Raw genomic sequence first — 23,249 nt, forward strand, 5'->3', positions numbered from 1 at the left:
ATTTTCCGATTTGCATGAAATTTGGCACAATGTACTGAATTAAGCCCAGAATGATGTGTGCAAATTTTCGGTTCGGATTTAGATATTAGCTCCCATATATATTTTCGTCCGATTTAAGGTTAATGGTGCACCAAAGTCCCTATATATCCTCCGATTTGCACGAAATTTGGTACAGCGTACTGAATTAAGCCTGGAATTGATGTGTGCCAAGATTCGTGAAAATCGGTTCAGATTTAGATATAGATCCCATATATATTTTCGTCAGATTTAAGGTAAATGGATCCACCAAAGTCTTCATATAACTTTCGATTTGCACGGAAGTTGGTACATCGTTCTGAATTAAGCCTAGAATGATGTGTGAAAAGATTTCGATTAAAAATGTTCCTTCGAGGAAACATTATTATTAAAAATATATATATTTTTTTTTTTTTATTTTTAAGCTTATTTTATGAATATTTTTTTTTTAAATTTTTGTAATAAAAAATGTGTTTAATTTTTTCCGTTTTTTTCAATTACAGAAAATTTCAAATCTTTAAAAACCCCCCAACACCCCTTCGTTCGCTAACTCTTTCTATCTTAACCGAGTGGATTATTTGGCGCACCCCAAGCAGGGGAACTTACTGTTTTATATGACTTTTGAAAGAATATTAGGTAAGTGCAAAAAAATTATAATTTTTGAATATTTATTTGAAAAAAATAAAACAAAATAATTTTTATAGTTTAAGAAGGTAGTCTCGAGAAGATTTTGATAAATCTGAAAGTTATTGGAATATTGATAGCAAGGAATTCAAAAGGGAAGATGAAGGGAAGTGAAAGGCGGAAGTAACAATTTTGAATCTATAAGAAGTCAAAAACCAAAGGATTTGGAATTTATTAATTGTCCCAAGAGGAGAAAGTCACAATTTCGAATCTATTAGTTGTTAAAAAAAGTAAGATTTGGAAGTTTATTATTGGCCCAAGAAAAGATTGAAATTTGACGATAATGGCCTTAGATTTCGTTGTATCTTCCATTTATATTTTCCTTCGATTTACATGAAAATGGTCCACCAAAGACCTAATCTAATGTTTGTCCGATTGTCAGGAAATTTAGCAGGGGCTACCGACATGGGACTAAAATGGCTTAAGTCAAGTTAAATAGCATTTCTGGTCTTGTATTCGTATTTAGTTTTTGCTTTCTTTTTCTTCTTCTTCTTGTCACATCTCAAGACATTTCAAAGAACTCGAAACAAACACGTATGTGGTACTTGCCCGCGAGGCTATAAACAAATTCAAGGTTGAAAAAAAAATGATGAGATGCGTAACCCCCCATTGTATGTGTGGTTATAGGTAGCTGTTATAATTTTGTTGTTGTTGTTTTTGGAATACACTGAGATATAGATATGTAGGTTTTCCTATCTGCAAAACTATTTTTTTTTAATTATGTTGACATAAACACCAACAACAACAAAAAAGACATATCTTAAACAAATTTAAACTATTCAAGAAGTGTACCTTTAAAAACCAACAACAAATACATTCTGGTTTGTTTTTGTAGTGGCAATAAAAGAATGTGATGTTTTAGAGATCTCGGGTGACGTCAAAATGTTTTTTTTTTTTGTATTTTGATTTTCGTCATTTTTTGACGTCGTCTCTTTTTTTTTTTTGCTTACCCTTCTTTTTATCTAAATTTACTGCTTGGCATGTGCCAAAAAAAAGTCTAATTACCTAGTAAGATAAAAAAAAAAGATTTCAGCACGTGATAGATGGTGGAAGGGGGAGTAGATTATTTTTACCATTTTTTAATGGAAATTAAAACCTGAACAGATCAAATTTAACAATTTTGGTGATTGATTTGTTTTGCGGCATGATTTGAAATCATATATACGATTTTTTGTACTCTTCATCACACTATGTGATACGGGGTGTTATGTAGAGATTCATATTTACATTTGAGGATATATTTAGAATTCATTTCTGAGTTGATTAAGCCTGCCCCCGCAAGTCCCTTCGCCATGTATTTTTGTAAGCAAAATTTAAGGTCGGATTTATACTCCGAATAAGCTGAAATTTAACACATCCCATTTATTTGGCCTAAGGATGAACCCCATTGAAGTTGGTGAGAATCGGTTCAGATTTCGTTATAGCTCCCTTGTATATTTTCTTCCGATTTCACGAAAGTAATGCGAAAAAAGACACAAAGTTTGTCGGATTATCTTGAAATTTGGTATAGCGTAATGAAATAAGCTTAGAATGGAGTGCATTAAGTTTTGAGAAAATCGCCGCAGATTTCGATATAGCTCCCTTGTATATTTCCCAGCGATTTCATGTAAATGATGTAAAACAAGGCATAAAGTTTGACCCATTGCCACGAAATTGGGCATAGATAAATGAATTGAGACTAGCATGATGTGTGTTAAGTTTCGAGGAAATCGGTTCAGATTTCGATATAGCTCCCTTGTATATTTCCCTCCGATTTCATGAAAATGGTCCACCAAAGGTCCATCGTTTGTCCGATTGCCACGAAATTTGGTATGGCGTAATGAATTCAGCTTAGAATTTTGTGTGTTAAGTTTGGTGGAAATCCGTTCAGATTTCGGTATAGCTCCCATATATATTTACGTCCGATTTCATGAAAATTGTGCAAAACGGGGCATAAAGTTTGACCGATTGATTCAAAATTTGGTATAGCGTAATGAATTAAGCTTAGAATGATGTGTGTTAAGTTTGGTGGAAATCGTTGTGGATTTCGATATAGCTCCCTTGCATATTTTCCAACGATTTCATGAAAATTATGCAAAACAAGGCATAAAGTTTGACCGATTGCCACGAAATTGTGCATTGGGAAATGAATTGAGTCTAGAATGATGTGTGTTAAGTTTGGTGGAAGTCGGTTCAGATTTCGATATAGCTCCCTTGCATATTTTCCAACGATTTCATGAAAATTATGCAAAACAAGGCATAAAGTTTGACCGATTCCCACGAAATTGTGCATTGGGAAATGAATTGAGACTAGCATGATGTGTGTTAAGTTTCGAGGAAATCGGTTCAGATTTCGATATAGTTCCCTTGTATATTTCCCTCCGATTTCAAGAAAATTGTGCACCAAAGGTCTAAAGTTTGTTCGATTGCCACGAAATTTTGTATAGCCTACTGAATTGAGTCTAGAATGATGTATGTTAAGTTTTATTGAAATCGCTGCTGATTTCAATATAGCTCCCATATAGATTTTCTTCCAATTTCAAGAAAATTGTGCACCAAAGGTCCAACGTTTGTCCGATTGATACGAAATTTGGTATGGCGCAATGAATTGAGCTTAGATTGATGTATGTTAAGTTTAGTTGAAATTGTTTCACATTTCGATATAGCTCCCATATAAATTTTCGTCCGATTTTAAGAAAATGGTCCACCAAAGACGCAAAGTTGCTTCGATTGATACGAAATTTTGCATAGAGCACTGAATTGAATATAGAATTACATGTGCCGAGTTTGCTTGAAATCGGTGCAAATTTCGATATATCTCCATATAGATTTTCTTCCGATTTCATGAAAATGGTCCACCAAAGACGTCTCGTTTGTCCGACTGCTACGAAATTTGGTATTAGATTGATGTGTGCTAAGTTTTGTTGAAATAGCTTCAGATCTCGATGAAACTTCCTTGTAGATTTTCTTCCGATTTCAAGAAAATTATCCGCCAAAGACCTTAGGTTTGTCCGATTGCCACGAAATTTTACTTTTGTGTGTGTCTGTCTGTTTAACTAAAATGCATATCACCAACAACCATCACATACCAAACAAGCAAAACAACAACAAAAAAGATAACCTCTTGGCCAACAATAAAACCGGTTTTTTTTCATACGATTTTTTTTTAAGAAAAAAAAAAAATAAATAAAAAAACAAAACAAACAAAAATATTCATTCTCCCCAAAAAAACAATTTTTTTGTATTGTTTGGGGCTCGTTTTTGTATTCCCTCCCCCCTCTACTTTTTTTTGCTTTGGCATATGGTGGAGGTTTGCGAGGTTTTTGCCATTAAAAAGAGGTAATGGCGTTTTATAGCTGTTGTTGTTTTTGTTTTTATTTACTTCGTTTTTTTCAATTCAATTTTTTTTCTTCTTGGTTATGTTTTTGTTTGCGGTCTATTTGTTTGTTGTTGTTGCTTCGACACATTTCGTGATTTTTAATTTCTGTTTTTTTTTTTGTCATTGCCCATTTCATCACCATGACGTTTTAATATTTTTGTCATGCTTCCGTGTGTGCGTGTCTGTCTGTCTGCCTGCTTGAAATGGGGCCCATTGCATTCAATTCGATACCGTTTTTGTTACCATTTAAAACAAATTCAAATTGAATTGGTAATTATTGCTTAAATAAATGTCAAAGAAATCGAAATTAAATTGCACAAAAAATTATACAAAAAAAATAAAAAAAAAAATAAAAATAAATAAAAATAATTAAATACATAAAAAATAAATAAATAAATAAAAAAATAGAAAAAAGCTCTTACATTTGTCCGATTGCCACGAAATTCGGCATAAGGAAATGAATTGAGTCTAGAATGATGTGTGCCAAGTTTGCTTTAAATCGGTTTAGATTTCGATATAGCTCCCTTGTATATTTCCCTCCGATTTCAAGAAAATTGTGCACCAAAGGTCTAAAGTTTGTTCGATTGCCACGAAATTTTGTATAGCCTACTGAATTGAGTCTAGAATGGTGTGTATTAAGTTTGGCGGAAATCGGTTTAGATTTCGATATAGCTCCCATATAGATTTTCTTCCGATTTCAAGAAAATTGTGCACCAAAGGTCAAACGTTTGTCCGATAGATACGAAATTTGGTATGGCGTAATGAATTGAGCTTAGAATAATGTGTGTAAAGTTTTGTTGAAATCGCTTCAGATTCCGATATAGCTACCATATAGATTTTCTTTCGATTTCAAGAATATTGTGCTCCAAAGCTCTCATATTTGTCCGATTGCCACGAAATTCGGCATAGGGAAATGATTTGGGACTAGCATGATGTGTGTTAAGTTTTGTTGAAATCGCTTCAGATTTCAATATAGCTCCCTTGTATACTTCCCCCCGATTTCATGAAAAAAGCCCACCAAACGTTTATCGTTTGTCCGATTGCCATGAAATTTGGTATGGCGTAATGAATTGAGCTTAGAACGATGTGTGTTAAGTTTTGTTGAAATCGGTTCAGATTTCGATATAGCTCCCATATGTAATTGCATTCGATTTAAAGAAAATGGTGCATAAAATGCCCAATGTTTTTCCGATTGTCACAAAATTTGGTATATGATACTAAATTAAGTCTAAAATGATGTGTGCTAAGTTTGGTTGAAATCTGTTCAGATTTCGTTATAGCTCCCATATAAATTTTCTTCCGATTTCAAGAAAATTGCGCACCAAAGGCCTAACGTTGTTCCGATTGCCACGAAATTTTGCATAGCGTATTGAATTGAGTCTAGAATGATGTGTGTTAAGTTTTATTGAAATCGCTGCAGATTTCGATATGACTCCCGTATATATTTTCCTCCGATTTCATGAAAATTGGCCACCAAAGGTCTACCGTTTGTTCGATTAGATTCGATATAGCTCCCATGTAGATTTTCCTTCAATTTGAAGAAAATAGTATATTCAAGGTCCAATTTTTTTCCATTGGTATGCAATTTTGTATAACGTATTGAATTGAGACTAGAATATTGTGTGTCAAGTTTGCTTTAAATCGGTTCAGATTTTGTTATAGCTCCCTTGTATATTTACCTCCGATTTCTTGAAAATGGTCCACCAAAGACCCAAAGATGGTCCGATTCCCACGACATTTGGCATAAGAAAATGAATTGTGTCTAGAATAATGTGTGTCAAGTTTGCTGTAAATCAGTTCAGATTTCGATATAGCTCCTTTGTATATTTTCCTCCGATTTTGGGTAAATTGTGCACCAGAGGCCTCATGTATGTCCGATTGATACGAAATTTGGTATAGCGTAATGATTTGAGTATAGAATGATGTATGTTAAGTTTTGTTGAAATCGCTTCAGACTTCGATATATCTCCCTTGTATAATTTCCTCCGAATATTGTAATAAATTTAAAAAAAAATGATTTTTTATTCAATTTTCTTTTAAAAATTATATCACCATAAGACTTTTTCTTTTTTTTTTTCATCATACATCTTAGTATATGAACAGCATCATCATCTGGTTCTTTCTTTCCGCACAACATCTTTTATTTTTTTTCCTCTTTGACTGCTGCATCCACATCCATCCATACAAAAACAAAAACGCAATTTTTACAAGGACCATAAAAATGCTGACCGGTTTTTGGAGTTTGCGCATAGTAGAGGAGGAGATGTTTGCTTTACGTTTTGTTTTGTCTGATGCCTGCCAGCCAGCCAGCAGCTAAAACGAAATTCTAGAATTGTTGAGGGATATATGGAGAGATATAGAAAAAGAGAGGTAGAGAGAGAGAGCGTGAAAATTGTTGCGTAGACATTTCAGGAAATTTGTAAGGAAATTATTTAATTTGAAATCTTTTCCGTTTGGAGGATTATGGTGGTTGCTGTTGATGTTGTAATTATTTCCTTTCAGAGGAGATGTTTATTGTTTTTTTCAATTAAAAAAAAAAAAAAAAAAAATAGAAAAAATAGCTAAAATTTGGTACAGCTCATTTATTTGGCCCAAAGATAAAGTCTTTTGAAATTGATGAAAATCGGTTCAAATTTCGATATAGCTCCCATATATATTTTCCTCCGATTTCACGAAAATAGCCCACCAAAGACCTATTGTATGTTCGATTGCCATGAAATTTGGTATATCATACTTAATTGAGTCTACAGTGATGTGTGCTAAGTTTGGTTGAAATCGCTTCAGATTACAATATAGCTCCCTTGTATATTTCCCTGCGATTTCATGAAAATGAACCACCAAAGGTCTACCGTTTGACCGATTGACACAAAATTTGGTATTGCGTAATGAATTGAGCTTAGAATGATGTGTTTTGAGTTTGTTGTAAATAGGTTTATATTTCGGTATAGCTCCCATATATATTTTCCTTCGATTTTATGAAAATGGGCCACCAAAGGTCTACCGTTTGTCCGATTGACAGGAAATTCTGTATAGCCTATTGAATTTAGTCTAGAATGATGTGTGATATGTTTGCTTTAAATTCGATTTCAAGAAAATGCTTCATCTATGACCAAATTTTATTTGATTTTTTTTTTTTGATGATTCATTGAAAAAATATATATTTTTTTTAAGGAAGTCTATTAAGTCTTTAAAAAATTAAGCCTATGACCCGATTTGTAACTGCTTTATAGCATGTTATTCGGAGACCCCCTATGGAATTTTCTGTAGAATATTTCTTCTCTCTACCGCAAGCCTCTAAAATGAAGTTTTGTCGGAATTTTCGGCCTAATTCGGAAGATAGAAGGAATTTACTGTTCGGAGACCCATAGTGGAATTTTCTGTAGAATATTTTTTCCCTCTACACCAAGCCTCTAAAATGAGGTTTTAGCGGAATTCTTGGCCTAATTTGGAAGATAATTATAATATGACTCATTTTAAAATTATTTACCAAATATGTTCAAACTTGATCCGATTTTTAACTGTTTTATAGTGTAGTTAGAGAAATCTTTTGGTCGGAGACCCTCTATGGAATTTTCCGTAGAAAAATTTTTCCCTCTACACCAAGCCTCTAAAATGAGGTTCTACCGGAATTATCAGCCTAATTTGGAAGATAGCTAATATGACTCATTTTTAAATAATTTTCTAAATATATCAAAATTTAAATCGATTTTTAACTGTTTTATAGTATAGTTAGAGAAATATTTTGGTTGGAGACCCTCTATGGAATTTTCTGTAGAATATTTCTTCTCCCTTCATAAACTCTCTAAAATGAGGTTTTGCCGAAATTTTTGGCCTAATTTGGAAGATAGCCATAATATTACCGATTTATAAATTATTTTCTAAAAATAACCAAATTTGAATCGATCTTTAATTGCTATATTAGTGTAGTTAGAGAAATCCTTTGGTCGGAGACCCTCTATGGAATTTTCTTTAGAATATTTATTTTCTCTACCGCAAGCCTCTAAAATTAAGTTTTATCGGAATTTTCGGCCTGATTCGGAAGATATCTATAATATTAGTCATTTAAAAAATTATTTTACAAATATATCCAAACTTCACCCGATTTTTAACTGTTTTATAGCATAGTTAGAGAAAACTTTTGGTTGGAGACCCTCTATGGAATTTTCTGTAGAATATTTCTTCTCTCTACCGCAAGCCTCTAAAATGAGGTTTTACCGGAATTTTTCGGCCTAATCTTGGAAAACGATAAATTGCAAAATTTGTTTTCAACTTTTTTTTTTTAATACCAAGCCTCTAAAATGAAGTTCTACCGAAATTTTTGGCCTAATTCGGAAGATAGCTATAATATTACCCATTTATAAATTATTTAACAAATATATCCAAACTTGACCCGATTTTTAACTGTTTTATAATATAGTTAGAGAAATCTTTTGGTCGGAGACCCCCTATGGAATTTTCTGTAGAATATTTCTTCTCTCTACACCAAGCCTCTAAAATTAAGTTTTGTCGGAATTTTTGGCATAATCTTGGAAAATGATAACTTGCAAAATGTTTTTCAACCTTTTATATAATTCCAAACTTCAACCGATTTTTAATTGTTTTGTAGTATAGTTAGAGAAATCATTTGTTCGGACACCCCCTATGGAATTTTCTGTAGAATATTTCTTCTCTCTGCACCAAGCTTCTATAATGAAGTTTTGTCGGAATTTTTGGCCTAATCTTGGAAAACGATTACGCCTAAAAATATGCCACAATGTTTTGTTTGTTTGAAATTTAATAATGTGCCTAACAATATGCTTTAGTTTGTTGACGACATCAACATGAGTTACTGTACTACTCTCTCCCTCTCTGTCATAGCCTATATTCCGAGAGAAGCGAATTGTGATACTCTCCAAAAAGGACTCAATTTGAATATGAATAGAGAATTATGAGAAAAAATACCTTACTCCTCTTTCTCTCTCTCTTTGTATGGAAATATGTATATGAGAGGAGCCATCGATACAAATTATTTTTGCCCCTAAAACTATGCTAGGTATCCTACTTGGCCGTTTGCATTTAGTCTTTTCAAAGAGCTTGACACGTCGATACATTTAGTGAATCCTAAGTTTGACCAACGTTTTCGATTCGGAAAAGAAAATAATAAATTTTAGCAAACGGAAAATAAATCCATAACCAAAGAGGAGTAGCCGTAGCAGAAGCAGCAGCCAAAGCCGCAGCAGCACCACCAGCAAATTTTCCCAATAATAATCGTTAGCCTCCACCAAAAAAAATTTTCTATTGAAGTATACACACCAAGTGGAGGAATTCAAAAAGATTTTTTCTTTCTAGAACTACTTGGAGTTTTTCGAAAGAAAAAAATTAAAAATAATTTCTAGTTAACATTGGTTTTAGTGTTTTGAAAAATAGTAAAAAAATTGTAGAGCAAAAAAATTAAATAAAATAACAAAAAAAATCTCTGCAGGAACTAGACCACATCCGTGAAGGAAAAGAAAAAAATAAAATACCAACCAGCCATTAAATATTGCGTGAGCCTAGGTCATTGCAATTTAACACGTCTATTTTTTTCGGGCAAAGACTTGAAGTGTGATTGTGTGTGTGTGTAACAAAATTTTATTTGTAGTATATAAAAAAGAAAGCCAGCCAGCCCACCTCGCGTGAAATAAAGTTGTAGTGTTTTTTTTCCTCCTCCACCCTCTCTAGATTTTTTTCTGATAAATTATTTTTTTATAGTCTAATTATTGCAAAATAAAATCTCTTTTCCTTTCCAAAAAAGAAAAAAGGAACCTAAAGTAGAAGAAAAAAGCAGACTTTTTTTCGAACACCAATTTTATTAAAAAGAAAAAAAAAACTTTTTCAAGTGTTTTTTGTTGAAAATTTCACTTTGAACGCGTTGAGGAATTTGTTGGCCGAAACAGAGCATCATCATCATATGGTGGGCTCTTTGTCATTTTTACAATTTGTGGTGTCGTCCTACGCCTACCATAAACCCAATACTACAAGTAAGTATAGCTATGAGGAAAGAAAGGATTCTTTTTTTTTAAATTATTGATTTTTTTCCAAGAATTTTTTTTTTTCTCAGATAAAAGAAAAAAGGAAGAAGAAGATGAACTCATTAAGTCGTATTATTATACACACAGACTGCCTGACAAGCAGTCAGCCAGCCAGGCATCTTGTGCAGGAACCTCACCTCCTCATATGTATATTGTATGTGCTTTGGCAGAGGCCTTAACTGACCTTACCAAATCTCATCTCATTGAATTGAACTTTTTTGGGAGGGTTCAAAACAATTCTCTTTTATGTTGGCTAAGAAAAAAATTTACTCTCTACTCACTCACTCTCTCTCGGGACTGGGTTGCCAGGACTTTTTTTTTGAGAAGATTTGCTCAAAACATTTTTTATATTTCCAAAATTAATCCGATTTTTAACTGCTTTATAATATAGTTAGAGAAATCTTTTGGTCGGGGACCCCCTATGGAATATTCTGTAGAATATTTCTTCTCTCTACAGCAAACCTCTAAAATGAGGTTTCACCGGATTTGTTGGCCTAATCTGGAAGATAGCTATAATATGACTCATTTTTAAATTATTTTCTAAATATAATCAAATTTGAATCGATTTTTAATTCCTATATATAGTATAGATAGAGAAATCTTTTGATCGGGGACCCTCTATGGAATTTTCTGTAGAATAATTCTTCCCTTTATGTCATGCCTCTAAAATGAGAGAATATGGGATATTTGGGCCTAATTTGGGAAAACAATAATTGGGTAATCATTTTTTCCAACTTCTTTATATTACCAAACTTGACCCGATTTTAAACTGTTTTATAGTATAGTTAAAGAAATCCTTTGGTCGAAGACCCTTTATGAAATTTTCTGTAGAATATTTCTACTCCCTACAGCAAGCCTCTAAAATGAGGTTTTAGCGGAATTCTTGGCCAAATTCGGAAGATAGCTATAATATGACTCATTTTTAAATTATTTTCTAATTATAACCAAATTTAAATCGATTTTTAATTGCTATATTAGTGTAGTTGGAGAAATTTGTTATTCGGAGACCCATAGTGGAATTTTCTGCCTCTAAAATGAGAGAATGTGGGATATTTGGGCCTAATTTGGGAAAACAATAAATTGGTAATCATTTTTTCCATTTTATTTTTATTACCAAACTTGATCCGATTTTTAAATGTTTTATAGTATAGTTAGATAAATCCTTTGGTCGGAGACCCTCTATGGAATTTTCTGTAAAATATTTATTCTCTCTACACCAAGCCTCTAAAATGTGGTTTCAGCGGAATTTTTGGTCTAATTTGGAAGATAGCTTTTTAATATGCCCAATTTTTAATTTATTTTTTTTTTTTAATATAACCAAATTTGAATCGATATTTAATTCCTATATATAGTATAGATAGAGAAATCTTTTGGTCGGAGATCCTCTATGGAATTTTCTGTAGAATATTTCTTCTCTCTACACCAAGCCTCTAAAATGTGGTTTCAGCGGAATTTTTGGCCTAATTCGGAAGATAGCTATAATATTACCCATTTACAAATTATTTAACAAATATATACAAACTTGACCCGATTTTTAAATGTTTTATAATATAGTTAGAGAAATCTTTTGGTCGAAGACCCCCTATGGAATTTTCTGTAGAATATTTCTTCTCTCTACACCAAGCCTCTAAAATGAGGTTTTACGGGAACCTTTGGCCTAATTTGGAAGATAGCTTTAATATGCCTCATTTTCAATTTATTTTCTGAATAAATATAAATTTGAACCAATTTTTATTGTGTTATATTTTTTTTATTAAATTTAATTAATTTTTTATCTTGTATTATTTTTTTCTCATTACAGAAACACCAGTATACCAGCAAACACCTCCATCTCCACCTCAACGGAGCAACTTAGTTAGTTCGTGCATGAATTCACATCGGCGCTATTTAAGTCATAGGTATGTATTGTTATATATATATATATATATATATATGTCATGGGGTATTATACCTTCCTACCAAAAATTATAGAAATCGGACTACTTTTTTGGGTAGTCCCCATATAAGGTGATCCCTAATATTCGTTATTTTGGGCAGATCGGGTGTGTTTAGCAACCGAATTGACTGCAATTTGGTATTTTGGGTTCTCTTTGGGTAGCAGAGCTTGCTACAAAAAATTATAAATATTGGTCTACTTTTTGGGGTAGCCCCCATATAATGATACACCTAAATATTCGATATATTGGGGAGAATGGGCGTGTTTATCAACAGAATTGGTTGCAATTTGAGATTTTGGATTGTCAATGGGTAGCCAATCTTTGTACCAAAATATATAAATATTGGTCCAGTTTTTTGGGTAGCCCCCATATATTGGTACCCCTAAATATTCGATATTGTGAGAAGATTGGGCGTATTTATCAACCGAATTGGTTGTAATTTGATATTTTGAGTTCTCTTTGGGTAGCCAATCTCCCTACCAATAATTATAGAAATTGGTCCACTTTTTAGGGTAGTCCTTATGTAAAGGTACCCCCAAATATTCGGTATTTGGGTGACAGTCATTTGGTATTTTAGAATATCTTTGGGTAGCTAATCTTCCTACCAAAAATGATAGAAATTGGTCTACTTTTTAGGGTAGTCCCCACATAAAGTTACCTCCAAAATTTCGATATTATGGGGATTTCGGGTTCGTTTTTTAAACGAATTGACTGTCATTTGGTATTTTGAGTTCCCTTTGGGTAGCCAATCTTCCTACCAAAAATTATCGAAATTGGCCTACTTTTTAGGGTAGTTCCCATATAAAGGTACCCCTAATAATCGGTATTTTGGGCAGATTGGGTTTGTTTATCAACCGAATTGGCTGCAATTTGGTATTTTGGACATTCATTGGGTGACAAATCTCACTACCAAAAATTATAGAAATTGATCTAGTTTTTATGGTAGCCCCCATATAAAATGACCCCTAATATTCGATATTTTGGGAAGATTGTTCGTGTTTATCAATCGAATTGTCTGCAATTTGTTATTATGGATTCTCATGGGGTAATACATCTTCCCACCAAAAATTATCAATATTGGTTTACTTTTTAGGGTAGCTCCCATATAACATAACCTTTAAAATTTCAGTATTTTTGGGATTTTGGGAATTTTTTTCAATCTATTTGGCTGCAATTTGGTATTTTGAGTTATCTTTGCGTAGCCAATCTTCCTACCAAAAATTATAGAAATTGGTCCACTTTTTTGCATAGCCCCCATATAACGCTATCTCCCAAATTCCAATCTTATTGGGATTTTGTTTCAGTTCCGCAATGTAATACAAAAACAAATCAATGTACACCTGTATGCCGCATTACTATTTTAGATAATGTCGGTATTTATTTATGTTTTATTTGGTTATAATGGCGTCCCTCATGGTAGTAACAACCGAAAAAAGGCAATAAAATTTATTTGTCATACCTTTTCCCACGAAGTGTGTGTATTTGTTTGTCATTTAACACTCTACACATGCTTTTATTTACTGTTTTCCTATTCTATTTTCCTTTGCTACCCACGTTTTTTCTGTTTTGTTTTTCTTTAACAACCAGAAAAAGTTTTTTTTTCTTTCACCCCCCATTTGGTGTGAATTTGGTTACGCCTGAAAGTAGGCTTTAGTTTTTTGTCTCTTGTGTTTGTGTTATTACTTGACTGCTAGTGTGCTTGTTCTTTTTTTGTTTGAATTTGTGTCACATTGTTTTTTCTTTCTCTTTTCCTAATGACGTAAACACACGCCATTATAATTTCATGTATATTTTATTGAATTGTGGCGCCCAACAGTTCAGTTCTGTTTCCTCCATGTGAATTTTTAATTTGTTTGTCCTACCTTGCTTGCTTGAATTTTGTTGGTATCCCCATTTATACTTCCTTCCTTGTGGTAACTAACCAACCAACCAAACCCACCCACCTACTACCTACCCATACCCTGACGATGAAGTCCTCTCGTACACATTTGTTTTGTAAAAAGTAATAGAAAAAATGGAACATTTGTTTTTATTATTGTTGTTGTTATTATTGTTTTTTGTATAATATATAATTACAAAATAAAATACATACTTACATGTTATTGTAATGGGGGGGAAATGGAAATATTTTGATGGATAGATTGCGCATAGCACATTTAAACGGTCAAGGTTACGCTATGCTAGCCGCATTAACTTGAACAAAAAAATGTAGTATATAGTAGAAAAGTTTTGGATTTTTTTGTCAGATAATATATAGGTTTGATTTTGTAGTTCATTTTTTGCTAGGGAAATGTCTTGAAAATAGAAAGGGTCCCACATTTATTCTGCATTTAAGGCAGATTGAGCGTGTTTATTAAGCGAATTGTCTGTAATTTGATATTTTTGGTTCTCATTGGGTAGGAAATCTTCCTACCAAAAATTATTGAAATTGGTCTACTTTTTAGGGTACCTCCCATTAAACATAACCTATAAAATTTCAGTATTTTGGGAATTTTTAATTCTTTTTTTTCAACCGAATTGGCTGCAATTTGGCATTTTGAGTTATCTTTGGGTAACAAATCTTCCTACCAAAAATTACCAATATTGCTCTATTTTTTAAGATAGCCCCCATACAAAATTACCTCCCAAATTTCGATATTTTGGGGAGATTGGGTGCGATTATCAACCAAATTGGCTGTAATTTGGTATTTTGAGTTCTCATTGGGAGGCAAATCTTCCTACCAAAAATTATAGAAATTGGTCTACTTTTTAGGGTTGTTGCCATATAATGTTACCCCTAATATTCGATATTTTGGGTATTTCTGGCATGTTTATCAACCGAATTGGCTGCAATTTGATATTTTGAGTTCTCTTTGGGTAACAAATCTTGCTACCAAAAATGATCAATATTGGTCCATTTTTTAGGGTAGTCCTCATGTAAAGTTACCCCCATTATTCGGTAATTTGGAGATATTCGGTGCGTTTATCAAGCGAATTGCCTGCAATTTGTTATTATGGGCTCTCATGGGGTAATACATCTTCCTACCAAAAATGATAAATATTGCTTTACTTTTAAGGGTAGCTCCCATATAACATAACCTATAAAATTTCGATATTTTGGGGAAATTGAGCGTGTTTATCAAACGAATTGCCTGCAATTTCCTATTTTAGATTATTTTTAGGTAGTAAAGCTTGCTACCAAAAATTATAAATCTTGGTCCACTTTTTAGGGTAGTCCCTATATAAAGGTACTCCCAAATATTCGATATTTTGGGGAGATTGGGCGTATTTATCAATCGAATTTTCTGTAATTTGCTATTTTGGATTCTCTTTGGGTAACAAATATTGCAACCAAAAATTACAAATATTGGCCAAATTTTTAGGGTAGTCTCCATGTAAAAGTACTCCCAAATATTCAAAATTTTGGGGAGATTGAGCATGTTTATCAACCGAATTGCCTGCAATTTTATATTTTGGTTACTCATTAGGTTGAAAAGCTTCCTACCAAAAATGATAGAAATTGGTCTACTTTTTAGGGTAGTCCCCGTATAAAGGTACTGCCAAATATTCCATATTTTGGGGAGATTGGGCGTATATATCAACCGAATTTTCTGTAATTTGCTATTTTGGGTACTCTTTGGGTAATAAATCTTGCTACCAAAAATTATAAATATTGGTCCACTTTTTAGGGTAGTCTCCATGTAAAAATATCACTATTATTCGGTATTTTGGGTATTTCGGGCATGTTTATCAACCGAAATACCTGCAATTTGTTATTATGGTTTCTCATGGGGTAATACATCATCCTACTAAAAATTAAAAATATTGGTTTACTTTTTAGGGTAGCTCCCATATAACATAACCTATAAAATTTCGATATTTTGAGGAGATTGGTTGTGTTTATCAACCAAATTGCCTGGAATTTGGTATTTGGGTTACTCATTGGGTAGAAAATCTTCCCACCAAAAATTATCAATATTGGTCTACATTTTAGGGTAGTCCCCATATATCATGTAAAAGTACCCCTATTATTCAATATTTTGAGGAGATTGGGCGTATTTATCAACCGAATTGGCTGTAATTTTTTATTATGGGTTCTTCCTATCAAAAATGATAAAATTTCGGTTTAAATTTTTTTTTTTTTTTTTTAATTTTTATTCCTTGAATCTAATTTTTCTCCATTTTATTTTTTTCCAGGACTTCAAAATTTTCTAGTAACAGACATCGGAAGCTGCAACCTTTTAGAGAAACGTGAGGCATTTGTCGTCGTTTTTCAACAAAACATTGCCCTCGTTTATTCGAATTTTAACCACAACAACAACAAATTACTATTTTTATAAAATAATAAAAATATAACAAAACAACAACAGCTAATGTAAAGCGAAAAAAAATCTACAAAAAAAATTTAAAAAAATACCCAAAAAAATCCAAAAAAAAAAAATCAAAATACAGCACCCCAAAGAAAAAAATAGGGAGTGTGGGACATTTGCACCTGGTTAATGGTTGCATTGGAAGAAGTAAAAGAAAAATAATAAAGTAAAGAAGCGGAAACACCTTTGAAAAGGAGAGCAGAAGCAGATTTTTCATATAAAGAAAACAAATATATAAAAACCAGATCCAAAACAAAATCCGATTATTGCCGGAGCAGCTATTGATTTAAAAATCCTGCAAAAAAAATACAACAACAACAAATCGCCCTTATCAAGTTATAAAAACAAAAATTAATTGAAATCCAAACAACAGAGTAGAACAGCAATTGTCGTAAATAGAAGGTTATAAATACCCGCCACCCCGCAGCAGCACCACTCTGAAAACATCCAAGATTTATTACCCAACGACAACAACGCCCTCTATACAAAAAGCAAACTTCATGAATTTGCCAACTCTTATAAAACCATATAACAAATCAAAAAATAAACATTTTAAGCCCACAACCGATCTGCAGTCTTCTTCAAGCTGTTGGACCCACGAGGAGGAAGTTCGACCACAACAAACAATTGAAAACGTTTGTTATCAGCCTGGCCGCCGCTATTTGCAACTCCATGAAAGCCTTTTAAGCTAAAAAGGGAGAGAGAGTGTCACTGAGAGAGAGAGAGCGACATAGAGAAAGAGAGACATAATATTTGTTTGGTTTTGATTTTTAGAACACAAAAACAAAACGACGCTCAAAAAAGTCATCGTCTTTGGAAAAACCAGGACTAGCAGCCGCTTCGTAAAACTGAGAGATTGAGAGAGCACGAGAGTAAAAGAGAGCCCCAACAATCCTTATTTGTGTTATCAAGAAAAAGAGTAAACAACCACCAAAATGGGTACCGTCAACGTAAACCGCAATGTCACCGATATTTTCTATCGCTATAAAATGCCCCGTATCCAGGCCAAGGTTGAGGGCAAGGGTAATGGCATTAAGACTGTCATTGTCAACATGGCCGATGTGGCCAGGGCCATTGGTAGACCAGCCACCTATCCCACAAAATATTTTGGCTGTGAATTGGGTGCCCAAACCCAATTCGATCATAAGGTAAGGCAACACTAACCCACCCCCTTTTCACTTCTACAAACCACTAATCCCCCTCTCCCCCCTCTCTTTACAGAACGAACGTTTCATTGTCAACGGTTCGCATGATGCCGCCAAACTGCAAGATCTTCTCGATGGTTTTATACGCAAATTTGTACTCTGCCCCGAATGCGATAATCCCGAAACTGATTTGACCGTTTCAAATCGTAATCAAACCATCTCCCAATCATGCAAAGCATGTGGTTTCCATGGTCTGCTGAAAGTCAATCATAAGGTGAATACTTTCATTTTGAAAAATCCACCCACCATCAATCCCGCTGCCCAGGGATCATCTCTGACCGAGGGAAAACGTTCAAAACGCGGCAAGGGTAAGAATGGTGAAAATGGTGATGCTGGCAATGCTTCGATGAATAAGAATTCCGATAATGATTCGGATGGTGGTAATCAGGCTAGCCAAACTGAGGCCGAGATCAGTGCTGCATTGCCGGAGACAAATGGTGATGATGATGCCGATGAATGGAGTGTTGATGTGTCGAAGGTGAGTGAGGAATATATTTTTTTTCATAAAAAATTATCGATTTTTGTAGCGCAAAATTATCGATAATAAATTTTCCGTATAGAAAAATATCGATAATAATTTTTTTGTAAGAACAAATTATCGATATTAAATTTTTGTAAATAATAATTATCGATAATATATTTTTTAGAGCGCAAAATTATCGATAATAATTTTTTTGTAACAACAAAATATCGATAATAAATTTTCCGTATAGAAAAATATCGATAATAATTTTTTTGTAACAACAAATTATCGATAATAATTTTTTTGTAACAACAAATTATCGATAATAATTTTTTGTAACAACAAATTATCGATTATAATTTTTTGTAACAACAAATTATCGATAATAATTTTTTTGTAACACAAAATTATCGATATTTTTTTAACAAATAATTATCGATAATTATTTTGTTATGTCAAAAAAATGTCAATAATAATTTTTTGTTAAGAATAATTATCTACAATAATCGATCTTACAAATCTATCTTATTTTTTATTAAAAAATTATCGATAATTATTTTTTTATATTAAAAAACATCGATAATTAAATTTTTATATTAAAAAAAATATCGGCAATTATTGTTTTATATTAAAAAATATCGATAATTATTTTTTTTATATTAAAAAAATATCGATAATTATTTTTTTATATTAAAAAATATCGATAATTTTTTTTTTATTAAAAAATATCGATAATTTTTTTTATATTAAAAAATATCGATAATTATTATTTTATATTAAAAAAATAGCGATAATTATTTTTTATATTAAAAATATCGATTATTATTTTTTTATATTAAAAATATCGATTATTATTTTTTTATATTAAAAAATATCGATTATTTTTTACATTAAAAATATCGATTATTTTTTTATATTAAAAAATATCGATTATTTTTTTATATTAAAAAATATCGATTATTTTTTTATTATTAAATAAATCGATTATTTTTTTATATTAAAAAAATCGATTATTTTTTTATATTAAAAAAATCGATTATTTTTTTATATTAAAAAAATCGATTATTTTTTTATATTAAAAAATATCGATTATTTTTTTATATTAAAAAATATTGATTATTTTTTTTATATTAAAAAAAAATCGATTATTTTTTTATATTAAAAAATATCGATTATTTTTTTATATTAAAAAATTTGATTATTTTTTTTATATTAAAAATATTGATTTTTTTTATATTAAAAATAACGATAATTATTTTTTTATATTTATAAATATCGGTTATTTTTTATATTAAAAAAAATTATCGATAATAATAAAACGAAAATTTACTATCGATAAATTTTCTATAACGAAAATTTACTATCGATAAATTTTCTATAACGAAAATTTACTATCGATAAATTTTCTATAGAGAAAATTTACTATCGATAAATTTTCGATAGAGAAAATTTACTATCGATAAATTTTCCATAGAGAAAATTTACTATCGATAAATTTTTCATAGAGAAAATTTACTATCGATAAATTTTCCATAGAGAAAATTTACTATCGATAAATTTTCCATAGAGAAAATTTACTATCGTAGAGAAAAATTATCGATAATTTTTCTCTACACAAAAAGTGTTATCGATAATTTTTCTCTACTATGGAAATTTTTTTTATCAATATTTCGGAATAATTATCGATATATTTTAAAGAACAATTTCTAATTTTGTATTCATTTTTTTTCCTTCCTTTCCAGGAAGCCATTCGCGCTCGTCTCCAAGATTTAACCGATGGCGCCAAGAGCATGACCATTTCCGATGATTACGATAAAACCGAAAAGGAACGTATCGATATTTTCTATGAAATCGTCAAAAAGAAGTTGGACGATGGCAAATTGGATGCCGTGGCCGAACACAAAGAGCTGCTGATCGAAGCCGAACGTTTGGATATTGTCCATAAGGCCCCATTGGTCTTGGCTGAATTGCTCTTCTCCGATAATTTGACTCAAGATGTACGCAAACATCGTGTCCTATTGTTGCGCTTCACTCACAACAATCCCAAGGCTCAACGTTATTTGATCGGTGGCATCGAACAGATTATTGCCCTGCACAAGGAGAAATTGATGCCTAAGGTTGCCGGTATTTTCAAGCTCTTCTATGACACGGATATTTTGGATGAAAAGGTGATTTTGGATTGGTCGCTGAAGGTTAGCAAGAAATATGTATCCCGTGAGGTGGCCACCGAAATCCATGAGAAGGCCAAACCGTTTATTCAGTGGTTGAAGGAGGCCGAAGAGGAGGAGTCGTCCGAAGAAGAAGACGAAGAAGATTCAGAGGTTGAGATTGAGTATAATGATAGGGCTCGTGTTGAGCCGCTTAAGGCGCAGGTAACACAGGTTACCAAGAAGGTTATCGAAGAGGACGATGATGATGGTGAAGAAATTGATATTGATGATATCTAAAGGAAGGAAAGAAACAAAAGCTACAACAAAAGCAAATTTGAAAAAAGAAATCACGCATATACTTACAAAATAAAAATAGCAAACCCCCCTCTTCTTCTTCCTCTTCTTCTTAATAACCCTTGAACACCACTTTTTATATTGAAAAAGAAGACCTCTAGAATTTTTTGTATTTTGAATTCAATCCCTACAAAAAAATGTTTTTGTTTTTTGATTTATTATATGGTTCTGTTCTGTTTGTTTTTTCAATTTTATTTTTTGCAAAATAACAAAAATTTATAAAAAAATAACTTATATTGCTTTCCATAAATACTGGGTTTCCATTTTTCTCTTTGTATTTTTTTCTCTTTGCTTTTCCAAAAAAATAATGTATATTTTATTTTAGTTTTTTCCAATGAAATTTTTTTAAAAATATGAAAAAAGAAATAAAAAAAATTTAAAATTAAAAAAACTGATGGTATTTTTTGAAAACTTTTGCTTACTTTTCCCCCTATTTTCTTTTCCTCACAAAGTTCCTTTGGGGTGGGGAGAATGTTTTCTTCCCCTCTCGTAAATTTTTGGAAATTTTTTTTCTGAAATACCATTTTCAAAAAAAAAATCTTTTTTTTTAATTTCGTAATTTAGTGGTTTTTATTTTATTTCATATATATTGTCTACGTCATTTCATTAAATATTTCTTTCATTTTTTATTATTTTGTCCCACTGTTTTTGGTTATTTTTTAAGAAAAAAAATATATATTCAATATTTTTATGCAATTAACTTTTTCCTCTCAAAAAAACAATAAATATATAAACAATTATTAATAAAAAATTATTAAAAAAATTAATTGTATTTTTTTTTTGGAAAGAAATTAAAAAAAAAATCCGAATCTAACCTCAAATTTTGTTTTTCAAAGACCCTACAAAGGTGTATTTTTTTTTTTTTTTTTAAAATATTTTTTATGATAAAGACTTAAAAAATTATTTTCGGGTCTATCTCAAGGCGTAGATTTTTTATGGGCATATACAATGGCAAAAATATTCAAGATGACAATCGATCAATGCCTGATAAATCACAAGTTTAGTCTTTTCCTTGGTTTGGTTTGGGGATGTGTTGCACTTATGTAGCTGCAGCACTCTGAGACCGTTAGGTCCGTTGTGATCATCCACGAGAAGATAACAGATAAGGACAGATCTATAGGGGAGAGAAGATTGGCGAAATAAAGAGAGATGAGAAGCTTGCAGGAAGATTTAAAAAATTTAAGATTGGAATAAGGTCGATGGCTATAGGAATCAAACAGAAGATGTGTTACGTGTCAAGGTTGCACTTTCCTAACCACTTTAGGTTTCTAATTATGCTGTAGATTAGAGCAGGTTCGGTTGTTGAGAAGAAGCTAAGAATCGGTAGAAAATGGGCACCCACTAGTCTGTGGCGCCTGTAAGCCAGCTATGGGCAATGACACAGGAGATCCTCAATTGTCTCCGTCTCCTCCTCGTCGTCAACGCAAAGTCTACAGTAATCAATTGCATCAAGATCCCATTTACTAGTAAAAGCCCTGATATAGCAGTTACCAGTAATGATTCCTGTCATTACTCTTATTTCAGCTTTGCTCAGGTTCACCAATGAGTACGTTCTTTTGGTAGACGGAGTCGCCCAAATAGATCTTGACACATTGTAACTAGGTTCGTTGTACCAAAGTTCATAGGCTCTTTCGTCGAAGAACGCCTCAAAGTTCCGGTAAAAATGACATATGGGCGGTTTAATTGAGTCATCAATTGCTATATCTGTGGATTGAGATCCTCGTCTAGCTAGTTCGTCCGCTCTTTCATTATCCAAGATGTCACAATATCCTGGTAGCCAACACAACCGATAGCTGTAAGTAAGTTCTTCCAAAGCTGCTCTACACTTGAGGACGGCCTCAGATTTGATATAACAAGATTTGATGGCTTTAACAGCCGCTTGACTATCCACAAAGATAGTCACCGGTTCAACGACCACTGCCTCCGGACTTTTTATCAATTCCGCTGCCTTCCAAATCGCGAAGACTTCAGCTTGCAATCCAGCTTGTAGGTTAACTCAAGGCCTAGCCTTTCACAGTAGACGCCCGCCCCTGTACCTTCTTCCATCTTGGATCCGTCTGTATAGAAGGCCAGAGGAGGGTTATTTCGGTTCCAGTCGTCTCTACTAGGAATAACGACATCTACATCGTCAAATCTCAGGAATGGTGATATATAGTCGCTTAGTTTAACGCCTTGGTCCAACCCAAAGGTACAATTTTGCCAGAGGTTTTGTTCATGCAGCCTTAGGGCGCTACGCGTGGCCTGACACTTAATACTGAGGCCCAGAGGCTTAAAGTTCAGTATTACGTTCAGAGCTGCTTGTGGCGTACTCCTCCTGGTTCCTGTAACTAAAATCGGAAAGACGCGCCTAGTAGGAGATTGGCAACTCCCCTAGGTCCTTCAGCTTTTTATACCCTCCACCATAGTATGGAGGGTATATTGTCATTCCGTTTGTAACTCCTCGAAATATTCATTTCCGACCCTATAAAGTATATATATTCATGATCAGGGTAAAATTCTAAGACGATCTAGCCATGTCCGTCCGTCCGTCCGTCTGTTGTAATCACGCTATCTTCTGAAGGAATTGAGATAGGGTGCTGAAATTTTGCATAGGGTTGTCTTTTGTCTGCAGGCAGGTCAAGTTCGAAGATGGGATATATCGGTCCACGTTTAGGCATAGCTCCCATATAAGGGTACCCGGCAAA

At 32.6% G+C, this 23,249-nt stretch overlaps 1 protein-coding gene and 1 long non-coding RNA gene across 2 annotated transcripts; both read left to right on the forward strand.

Annotated features, from left to right (window-relative positions):
- The first annotated feature begins 567 nt into the window (after positions 1-567).
- LOC133334030 (uncharacterized) lies at positions 568-16,293 on the forward strand. Its single transcript, XR_009754477.1, has 3 exons — positions 568-651; positions 11,909-12,005; positions 16,221-16,293. It is a non-coding gene; the product is annotated as an uncharacterized LOC133334030 (long non-coding RNA).
- Positions 16,294-17,314: 1,021 nt separating this feature from the next.
- LOC133334003 (eukaryotic translation initiation factor 5) lies at positions 17,315-20,509 on the forward strand. The gene is made up of 3 exons (XM_061542302.1): positions 17,315-17,541; positions 17,615-18,076; positions 19,804-20,509. Exons 1-3 carry the CDS (start codon positions 17,329-17,331, stop codon positions 20,506-20,508), a joined length of 1,380 nt encoding a protein of 459 aa, XP_061398286.1. The 5' UTR covers positions 17,315-17,328; the 3' UTR covers position 20,509.
- The last annotated feature ends 2,740 nt before the right edge of the window (positions 20,510-23,249 follow it).

Source organism: Musca vetustissima, unplaced genomic scaffold (genome assembly GCF_032173495.1).
Source record: "Musca vetustissima isolate MV318-11 ecotype Yass unplaced genomic scaffold, APGP_CSIRO_Mvet_v1 utg2072, whole genome shotgun sequence".
Lineage (NCBI taxonomy): Eukaryota > Metazoa > Arthropoda > Insecta > Diptera > Muscidae > Musca > Musca vetustissima.

Bases quoted from the DNA above. Each gene is read 5' to 3' on its own strand.
- LOC133334003 (XM_061542302.1), top strand. From the start codon at position 17,329: ATGGGTACCGTCAACGTAAACCGCAATGTCACCGATATTTTCTATCGC. The intron at 17,542-17,614 runs GTAAGGCAACAC...CTCTCTTTACAG, and splicing joins AAACCCAATTCGATCATAAG to AACGAACGTTTCATTGTCAA. The intron at 18,077-19,803 runs GTGAGTGAGGAA...CTTCCTTTCCAG, and splicing joins GGAGTGTTGATGTGTCGAAG to GAAGCCATTCGCGCTCGTCT.